The sequence below is a fragment of the Lemur catta genome, chromosome 5 (genome assembly GCF_020740605.2).
Source record: "Lemur catta isolate mLemCat1 chromosome 5, mLemCat1.pri, whole genome shotgun sequence".
NCBI classification, from domain to species: domain Eukaryota; kingdom Metazoa; phylum Chordata; class Mammalia; order Primates; family Lemuridae; genus Lemur; species Lemur catta.
The window spans coordinates 38,966,294-38,977,183 of NC_059132.1; the positions used below are offsets into that span (position 1 = coordinate 38,966,294).

The window sequence follows — 10,890 nt, forward strand, 5'->3', positions numbered from 1 at the left end:
CGCACACGCACACTCGCAGACACGCGCACAGCCCAGCGGCGCGCGCGCTCCCCATTGGCGGTAGGAGGAGGGCGGGGCCGGCCGGACCCAAAACAAACACCTGCGCGGGGCGACTTCGCTGCCGCGCCGCAGCCTGGCCTCGGCCTGGTGAGCGTCCGCGTGGGAGCCGCGGCCACCTTGGCCACCTCGTTCCTCCAACCGCTTGCCGTCGCCTCCCAGGCTCCGCCCCCGCGGTGCTGCCGCAGGGTTATATTGGGCCGGGCCGAAGGTGGAGGCGACACGCAGCCGCGGCTGGCCAGCGCGGATATGCTGCCCCGGAGGCCGGGGGCGGGAAGGCGGCTGCGGGCCCTGTGGCCCCGCGGACTCGGCTCCGAGGGTGCTCAGGTCTAAAGGCGCCGGACCCTTCCCCGGCCGAGGCGCGCACAGCATCCAGCACCATTCCTGCGCCCGAGGACGCCCGCACGGGACCCGGGACTGCCAGTGAAGATCCCCTCCTAGGCTCTTTTAACGACTAGCAGATGCGAACGCTTCTTCCCTCCAGGAGGAAATTGTAAGCTCGGAGCGCTCGGGCACCAGAGGGTGGAACCGCAGCCACCCTCAACTCACCTCAAAGTCTCTAATCCTCGAACTGAAGGTAGTACCCACCCAACTCCTCCCTCTCCGCTCCTCTCAGTCCACCCAACACTCACAGGCCTTCCAAAGAAAATTCTAGCGGAAGACGACTCTTCTACGGAAAAGTGACTGTCTCCCAAGACCAGGGAAAGCTCCCGGGAGAGAAAGCCAAGGCCCCCCGGCCTTGGGATCCCAATTCCAGTCCCCGGCGCCAGCTTCCCAAGACTGCGCGAAGGAGAAGGGTACGGCGCCCGGCGGGGACTGGGTGCGCGGGCATGAAGTTGGAGGTGTTCGCCCCGCGCGCGGCCCACGGGAACAAGCCGGGCAGCGACCTGGAGGGCGCGGGCGGCAGCGACGTGCCGTCTCCGCTGTCGGCCGGCGACGACTCCCTGGGCTCGGACGGGGACTGCGCGGCCAACAGCCCGGCAGCGGGCGGCGGCGCCGGCGCCGGGGATCTGGCGGCCTGTAGCAAGCGGAGCGCGGGCGGCGGGCCGGGCGCGGAGGAGGAGGGCCCCGCCGCGGCGGAGGAGGGGGGCGCGGCGGCCGGCGCGGCGGGGCCCGGCGCTGGGGGCGGCGAGGGCGCGCGCAGCAAGCCGTACACGCGGCGGCCCAAGCCCCCGTACTCGTACATTGCGCTTATCGCCATGGCTATCCGCGACTCAGCCGGCGGGCGGTTGACGCTGGCCGAGATCAACGAGTACCTCATGGGCAAGTTCCCGTTTTTCCGCGGCAGCTACACGGGCTGGCGCAACTCGGTGCGCCACAACCTCTCGCTCAACGACTGCTTCGTCAAGGTGCTCCGCGACCCCTCGCGGCCCTGGGGCAAGGACAACTACTGGATGCTCAACCCCAACAGCGAATACACCTTCGCCGACGGGGTCTTCCGCCGCCGCCGCAAGCGCCTGAGCCACCGAGCGACAGCCCCAGCGCCCGGGCTGCGGCCCGAAGAGGCCTCGGCCCAGCCCGCCGCGGCGTCCCCGCCGTCCGCGCCCACCGCCCCGACCTCGCCCCGGGCGCGCTCGCCCGCCCGCCAGGAGGAGCGCGCCAGCCCCGCGGGCAAGTTCTCCAGCTCCTTCGCCATCGACAGCATCCTCAGCAAGCCCTTCCGCAGCCGCCAGGACCGGAACGCGGCCCTTAGGGCGCAGCTGCCGTGGGCCGCCGCGCCCTGCCCGCCGCTGCCCGCGTACCCTGCGATCCTCCCGGCGGCGCCCGGCGGGCCCCTGCTGCCGCTCTGCGCGTACGGCGCGGGCGAGCCACCGCTGCTGGGCACGCGCGGGGCCGAAGCACCGTCCGCCGCGCCACCGCCCGCGCCGCACCTCCTGCTCGCGCCCCTCTCGGCCCCGGCCCCCGCCAAGCCGTTCCGAGGCCCGGCGGCCGGCGGTGGTGCGCACCTGTACTGCCCCCTGCGGCTGCCCGCGACCCTGCAGGCGGCCTCGGCCTGCGGCCCCGGCCCGCACCTGCCCTACCCGGTGGAGACGCTTCTGGCCTGAGCCGTGCCGGGCGGCTGAGTCCCGCAGGGGTGGCGCAGTCGGGGAGCCGAGGAGCGCAGGCTTCCGGGCTTTGCACTTTCTATCCAGAGGAAATGGGACTTTTAGAAAAAAATCTCCATCAAACGTGCCTTAAACCTAAAGCATTTTGACAGAAATGTTTTAACTTAGTCCAGAATATTTTCCTTCAACTTTCATAGCTTTACAGAGGACCAAAGCAGTTCTTAATTGTTTTAGTTTCTTGGCCAAGCTTGTTCCTCCCTCCCTTCATAAAGATTTTTCTCTGTCCTTGCCGCCCAAGATCCCTTTATTCCTACTATTTTTGTCGCACCTTTATTGATTTATCCCCCTCCTCCCCAAAAAAGTACATCAGGGAACCATTCCATATGATAAACGATATGACTACTGCTTGGGGTTTACTGGGCCCCATCCGTGTACGTATGTGGCATTTACAGGTATGACTGAGTGTGAGAAAGGTGTCAGAGAATCTTAGGTCATTTCTCTGCTATCGACCAATGCTTCACTGTGCCAAAAGGGAAAAAAAATTTGTTGGGTTTTGTAATTAAATTATTTATATATTTTTGAGACCTGAATTGAAAATGTTGCAGGCAACAGGCCACAGCTTTATTAGTGGTTCTCTAACTGTGGTCTCCTTGGGCCAAGTAATCTCTTTAAAGGAAAAGTTAGCATTATGTGTGTGGGGTGCCAGGACCACTGCCACTGAAAAGCAAGTGTGATTTTTATTTTTAATATTATTTTATTTGTGTCTGTGTATATATTCGTGTGTGAATTTTATGAAACCCAAGCATAGTGCTTATTTTTTAATAAAATGTACAGCTGACTTAAACACTTTGTCGTGATAGATTGGAGGTGGAGAGTTTTTACCTCCCCGCAAAATATGGGTTCAGGTTTGGGTCTCAAGAAACTTCCTTTGGGGATCAAAATATTTTCCTGAATAATTTAATAAAAGTAGAATGGCCCTGCAGATTTCCTTACCAGACACATTGCTGTACAAATTTCCAGGATAGGACTTCCATTAGTGGGAGTTTTTAAACTGTAAACCAGTTACCTCTGTAAGTATTCACCTAAGAATTACCAGGAAAAAAATGATAAGGTAAGTGTCCCTCTGCCCCCAAGCATCCTTTAGCAGGCAAGTTGAGCTCTCGACAAGCCTATAGGCAAGCAGACTTTTTCAGGTAAATTGGTTAGGATTTAGGGTTCAAAAAGCTAGAAAGTTAATCTTGTGGTAAGACTATCTCAACACACCAAAGATGTCTTCAGAGCAGTTTTGAGAGCAACATGAATGTCAGTGTTTTTGTCAAAACAAAACCACCCACCATTTTAGGAATGCAAAATTCAATTGGTTGTGAACCAGTCTGTAGTATTTTTTTTCATTCTCTGCTCATTTGTGAAGATATCCTTTGTAAAGGTGGAGGTGCCCTGCATATTTCACTTGAGGTCTGAAGAGAAAATGCCTCTTGCAGAGGAAGAGGAGACAATTTCCCATACTAAAAATGTAAGGGAAGTTTTTCATCATTGTAACTACTAGAAAATAGTGTGAACACCTGTTTCTCAGTAAGTTCAAAGTAGTGGGGCTCCAACAAAGTATGTACTGCAAAATTCTAGAGAGTAATGCAAACTGAGCAATTCAGAGACTGGAAACTTAGGCCTCGATGTCATCTCTGCCATTCTTGAGTAAATCCCATAGATCCAAGACAGGAGGATGATTTGAGTTCTACACATAATGAGGTGGGGAAAGAGAGTGGCACTTATTTCAGAATGCTGCATTTTGGCAGGAATGGGGGAGAGAAGATTGTCCTAAGTTTAGTTAACAAATAACAAGTCTTGACTGATTTGGGTTATATCTACTTAGTAGTCATAAAGAATGGTAATAATAGGGTTGAATTATGACAAAGGGTGGACATTTGCACCCACAAGGCCAATAATTAGGTTTCAAAACAAACACATCAGCGGCTGGGGGCAGGGGACAACAGGTTGGCTGGGCTGAGATGATCAGACGGGACACTGCTTTCCTCTGGAAAACACTCCAGGCCGAGGGCGAGCGCAGTCAGCAACGCCAGAGGCTGCCCACGGCGCACTTTTTCTTTCCAACCGTGTGCCTGGCCCCCAGAGGCAAAGTGCCGCCTACTTTTGACTCTTCTTTGAAAAGCCACTATTTTCATTTCTACATAGATATGTGAAGACAGTCCTGCTTCTAATTTATTCATATGGATGAACACAGAAACAGCTACGTAAAAGAGGAAAAGAGAAAGGTGGTGTTTTAGAAATCACAGGCGTTTTCCTCCTCCCTCACGATAGAAATCCTCCTTCCTAAACCATGGAGCCTGGCAGACCGCGGGCCCATCCCTGGCTTCTGGTCCCCCGCTCTGTCTCCCCAAGACTGTAAGGTTTTCTAGAAAAAGGAGCCGCCTGAGCTTCACGCCCCTAGTTAGGGCTACAGGACCAGCCCCCGGCCCCGCCGCTGGCCCAAAGGACAGTCGCTCGGCTGTCGCCCCTCCCCGCCCCTCCTGGCGCCCTCAGCCCAGGGAGTTTCGGTTCCTCGGTGCTGGGCCGGAGGCCGCTCACAGAACGGCGACAACACAGGCTCGTGTCCCCTCCGTGAACGCGGAAAGGTACACAGACGCTTTTATAATGCTTCAGGCGACGCTGGGATTCCGCAGGAACCGCTCGTCGCGGCGGAGGGAGACACGGGTCTTCCGAGCTGAGGCTCGGTCCTGCTAGCAGGACCCAGGCCTCGGCAGGAGTCTGGACCGTGTGACCTCGCTAGCCCGCCAAAGACAGTTCCTTGTGGCATCCGCTCGGAAAAGCGGATTCCTCGCAGGCGCCGGAGGAACGCTGGGGCTCTGCGTGTGTAGGCCAGCAGGCCCGGACGTGTCCACGTGGCCCCCTCCCCCAGCCCTCAGCCCCCAACTCCCGGCCACCCCTCCTCCAGCCCGCTCCTCCCGGGCCAAAGGGGCAGCGGCCCAGCTGTGCAAACACCAGGCAGCGGGGCAACCGAGCTGACCCTGGGCCAGCGGGGATGCTGGACTGGGGGGCGGGGGTGAGAGGTCTGTTTGGTTTGGGAAACGCCCTTTGACACCTGTCAGTCCTGCCTGGAGCAGGAGCTGTGGGCGGAGGGCTCCATGGGTCAGTTTCCAAAGAACTCCACTCCAGGACCCCTACTGTCGCAGCCAGTTCGCCCTGTGGGCGCTTTGTGGCCACGGTTCCCTTCAACCCCCTAGAAAAACTTTCCAGGCCCCGGCGGGCAAATGGGTGGAGGAAAATGCCCAGCCACGACACCTGTCCCAGCCCAGCCTCTGTTTATGGTGCGGAGACCTGCCCTGGTCTGCCCTGCCAGGCCCTCTCGGCAGCCAGGGACCCAGCCGGCTGCCTTTGGGGACTGGAAACATCTCTGGGCCGCAGCACACACTGTTCTCATCAATACGAAGCTGGGGCTCGCTGGTGAACGTGCCTGGTTATCAGCCAAGGGAAGCCCCGGGCTCCCCCAGGCTCTGCTGTCAGAGAGTGAGCCAGAGCCGGGAAGAGCTGCAACCGTCGCTGGGATGTTTGACTCCAAGCCCCTCAGCTAACTAAGGCCCCTTCTAGAATTGTGCCTCAGATTCTTGATCCCACATGAATTTTCCAAAACGAAAAAAAAAAAAAGCAGAAACTCCCCCGACCCACAGCAGATCAGGTGGGTTCTCCTAGGGGCAGCCCTAAGGTTGACCTTACTGATCTGGAAGTGATTCATCCCTAAGGAGAATCACCTGTGCCCACTCTGGTTCCACGGTTGCAGTTTCACAAACTTAACATTTTTTTGCCTCAGGGAACATGTGTTCACACACAAAATACAAAGCTAAATTCATTGAGTCTCTTGGATAGACTCACATACTTTCAAGCTAAGTAAGAAACCTTAAATTAGAAAAAAAAAATTTTTGAGACAGGTCTCTCTCTATCACCCAGGCTAGAGTGCAGTGGCATCATCACAGCTTACTGCAACCTCAAACTCCTGGGCTCAAGTGATCCTCCTGCCTCAGCCTCCCAAGTAGCTGGGACTATGGGCACTCACTGCCAGGCCCCACTAATTTTTTTTTTTTCATTGCTCAGGCTGGTCTCAAACTCCTGGCCTCAAGCAATCCTCCCACCTCAGCCTCCCAAAGTGCTAGGATTATAGGCATGAGCCACTGCACCCAGCCAGAAACCCTAATTTTACACATGAGAAAATGAGATCCCACAGAGTGTCTTTAAACACTCTTTAGTAGCAGATGTGGGTCTGGAACCCAGAGGTTCCAACTTGCTTGCAGCTCAGAATTCTTTCCACTGTAACACAACTATCCGAAGAGTTCAGACCCAAATATACTTTGGCCTGAATTTAGTTGAACTGTTCAGATAATTGTCTCAATTCACTCTTATTACAGTTGTCAGCAGATTACCCATACTGGTAAACAGCTTCTTCCACTACTAGGAACTTGTCTCCCCTCACCACCTGGAATTGCCCTTTGCTAGAGGACATTTGCCTGGGAGACCTGGATTCGAGCATCTTAGACCCTTTCGCTTCGCTTCAACATGTTAAGCAATGCAGCTCACTACAGTGGAATGTAGCATCGCCTTCTCTCACTTCTGCAGAGTGTCAGATATCGCTACCAAGGGCAGCAAACAGGATTCTGCTTAGAAAGAAGGGTCTGCAAGCAACTGAGTGACCCAGCAGCTCCTGCTCTCTGGTGACAAGCACTGCTATTTTCCCACACCAGGCCCTGAACACCAAAAACGGCCTCTTTCCCATGATGGGGACAAAGTAGAACTTCTTACAATAATTCATGTTCCTTTTTTAGCTTTAAAAATGTCAGTTCAATGCACTCACATTGCTGACAGCTTTCTTAGGTGTCAGGGGCTTGGTCAGCATCCAACACATGAGGATTTTCCTCCTCTTTTTTACTGTTTTTAATTTTTTTGACCACAATAGCTGAGATTTGCTTCAATTCTAGAAATTAGACCCTGAGGAGTCCTTCAGTAAATCTTTCTTGCTTTCAAACAGCATGATATTTCTCTCTTAAGTAACAGACTTTATAGTTCTCTAATGAAACCATTAAACATTTTATCCTTTAAGAACATAATTTGTTAATTCTTAATGTTGTCAACAAATGGCCCTAATAAGTATCTTCCAAGAAGATCATGATCGAAAACATAAAAATGTAACTCTCCCTGGATACAGGGACCTCTTCAAATTGGCAAAGATTCCTATGTCATGAAATGCTAGTGGTTGTGCAATAGTTTCTGCACTATATCTGTTCAACATTATTAAGATGGATGGGTGATTAGAAACAAATGTTGTTCCTGTCATTTGCCAAATTATACACAGCCTGGAAGAGAGAACTGGATCAACCTTCATTTTTGAAGAACTACAGCCAAATATAAACATTAACGGAACGCCACACTGCCCTGACCATCGGACCCTCTTTGCCACTCTTTTCAGGAACACTTTACCTTTGTAGACTTGCCACAATTGAGTTTTTTTTTTTTCTTTTTTGATCACATCTATTTGAAGCCCAGAATAATATATGGATTCAACATCCTTGACATGTATTTGTTGTTTCCGATCACCAATTTGTAACCACTAAGGAAAAGGTAGGAAAGTTTTGCAGTCTTTGGCTGGTTCTGCCCACTATGGTTGAAGTGTCTGCTAATGTCCAAAATCACAGCAGTGGCCCATTCAAGAAAGAACTGAGAATGAAAACGTAAGCAAGGAGACCCAAGTCTGAATCCCAGCTTCATCTCATGCAACTGGTGACCTCAGGGAAGTAGGTGATTCCCCTGAGTCTCAGTAGGACAAGGCTTGGGCTAGAACATGTCTCACATGTCTCCCTTCACAGTTCACCTCCATGAAAATTCTTATATAATGTCAGAGATGACATGCTAATGAGTTTTTTTCTTTTCTCTAAACTCAATCAATTTGGAATCAAGTATGTATTCCAGGGACAAGTTTCATTATGGCATTCTCCAACATGATTGAAGTACTCACAGACACAACAAAATATATTGGAGGCCATTAGGGTACAGTGGACACACACAATTGTCATTCCAATGGATCATAACCTGTATTTCCAGTGACATTTCTCCCAGTGTGCTCTTGCCAACTTAAGTTTCTCACACAATCCCAGCTTTCTGAACCAGACTAACATGCTTATTTTACAGGCAAGAGACAAAGGTGAGAGAGGTTGGGCTACTTTCAAGAGATTTTGTCATAAACAAGACATTTAGGGCTGCTTTCCTCAGTCCCATGATGGCTCCCAGGCCAGTGCTCAGACCCTGGGCTCAGAAAATCAGATCAGTCTTCATTTGTTTATTTAAGAACAAAGTCCAAAGGCAATTCTCAAGGTAGCAGAGCTGATACAACCTAAAAGTGCAACAAGCACTAAGGAACTCAAGGTGTGGAAACAAGTGTTGTATATGTGTGTGTATAATTATAACATGAAAATACTAATACTAAATACTAAATGTGGAAACACTGAAGGAAGATGAATTTGGAAATTAGAGAGGAGCTCTGAAAATAACAACTCAAATAATAATAGATAACATTATTTAATAAAATGTATTCCAGGTAAGTTCTCACGCCCAGGGAATGCATGAATAGTAAAGATTACGCAATCTACAGATAGACCCACCCTTATTTGGAGGAGCTGGTAATTTTCTGGGGGAGTCAACATTTGTAGCTGGCATATTCTGGTGCCAGAACCCCAATTTCCTCTGGTGGAGCCCCTCTCCGTGGCATGCATGGTGCAGCGGGGCCCTCCTAAACCAGTCCTCTCTTCCCCAGAACTCTGAACCTCTGGCATCAGTACTGAAGGGCCAGATACAGGTGGGATTGGTTTGTTCCTGGTGCCTGGATGAAATGGTCCATCGGGTCCTGCTGCAGGACCCCTGAGCTGCCCCAGCTCTTCTCTTTTCTGGGGAAATGCTTCCAATTCCTCTCATTGGTCCAGTTCTGTTTCTGCCGTTGGTTACCTCCTCACCACCCTCGCTGTCAGCCAGGCATGATTCAAGGAAGCCAAGGTGGTTTGCAGATTCTTGCCTGCTTTCCTCCTGCTGGGCCTCCTTGGCACCCTCAGTGCCCCAGCTGGAGGACGCAGTGATGCAGAAGCTGGGGGCAGTGTGAAGCGGGAGCAGTGGCTCTGCAGGCGGCAGCTCTCCCCGTCTCTGGGGACAACCCCCACAGGCTACTGCTCCCCAATACAAAGGATACTTGGCCACATGGAATGCTCTCCAAAGCACTGAGCTGAGTGAAAGGTTACCTCCAGAGAATGCCATGTATATGACACGCTGGAAAAGGCAAAAGAGACAGAAATCAGATCAGTGGTTGCCAGGGGCTGGGATGGGGGTGCTCTAAAGGGCACAAGGGGACTCTTGGGGTGATGGAAACACTACATCTTGAAGGTGGTTCATGACTGTTTATGCTGGTCAAACTGGGTACTGTACACATAGAAAGTGGAAGTTTTTGCTAATATGTAAATTATACCTTGTAACCCAACTTCACAAACTCATTCTTAGAGAGAATGAATTCTAACACTGCGTTGCCCAAACCAGGGATCTTTCCCAATAACAGCTTATATTACAGGGAATACAACTTTATCTGTGGCATTTCGGCCATCGGGAACTAGTTAGAAGAGTGTTTTCTGGGGACAACACCCCTTAAATCATACACAGTGTCTAGCTGCCCCTTTGCACCCTGGGCAAAGCCATCTACGGCCCTAGTGCCCACTGCACTTCAGTGCCAAGGACCACCATCTAAAGGGACTCTGTGCCAGCATGTGGCCTACCTCCACCCTCCCCACATGCAGACACACTGTCTTCTCCAACTGACATGTTGGCTGAGAAAGGACGAAGGGACAGCCTAAGTGGAAGGGGACACAGCACTTCCACATGTTTCCTGGAGCCTGGATTTGTTCACAAAAGGATGCTGCCAACTTTTAAGACCTGGATCAATGCTCAGCACCCTGCAAGGAAAAGTCCCCAAAGAGGGACCCGAGATTGAATCAGCAGGACTCTATGGCCCCACCCAAATTGTCACACACACCCACCCCCCATACCAGGTTTTCCAAAGCAGCTCCAATATGAACAAGATCGTGCAAAGGCAATTCCCTCTGCTCCTGACCCCTACCTGCACCCGATTCCGTAACTGCAACCGTAAGAATGACGGGGAGGTGTTGCGTAAACTGGGCACTTCTGACCTTGCCGCAGTCACACATCGTCAGCAATCTGAAACAAGGTAATTATTAGTTCTCCTATTTGTTAGCTGAACCCTTTTGAGTAATAGCCTCTGGGGACATTTATAAATGCAATAAAAGACCTCATCATGGCCACATGGGAAGTGATGCTCACCCTAGACATCGGCTGAAACAGCCCCTCAAGCCCAGGTGGGGCCTCTCTCCAGATTCAAGAGGGGCCAGGGCCTTGGTGTGCACCTCTCCACTCCTGTGCGTGAATCCGGCACCTGCTTCAGAAATACCTGTTGAACTCATGCAGGAGTTCGAAACCAGGAAGATACATCAGCAGACTTGAATCCAGCAGAGAGAATCTGAGCCCATGTTTTCCAAAGGGTAACCTCAGAATGACTTGTGACTGAAAAGAGATGGCTGGTGGCCCAAGTCCCCACTTCCAGTTGTGTTCATGACCAAAGCTGAAGGGTTTGGGCCAAAGATTGGGGCCCAGAAACAAGTCTTGCCCAACAGGGCCCTTTCATGAGTCACAGGAAATTAAAACTACCGTATCTTTTAGTCACAGTCGATTCAATAGA

General features: G+C 52.0%; 1 protein-coding gene across 1 annotated transcript; it reads left to right on the top strand.

Annotated features, from left to right (window-relative positions):
- The first annotated feature begins 137 nt into the window (after window positions 1-137).
- On the top strand, window positions 138-2,946 carry FOXQ1 (forkhead box Q1). Its single transcript, XM_045551565.1, has one exon. The coding sequence runs from the start codon at window positions 888-890 to the stop codon at window positions 2,100-2,102; it is 1,215 nt and encodes a 404-aa protein (XP_045407521.1). The 5' UTR covers window positions 138-887; the 3' UTR covers window positions 2,103-2,946.
- The last annotated feature ends 7,944 nt before the right edge of the window (window positions 2,947-10,890 follow it).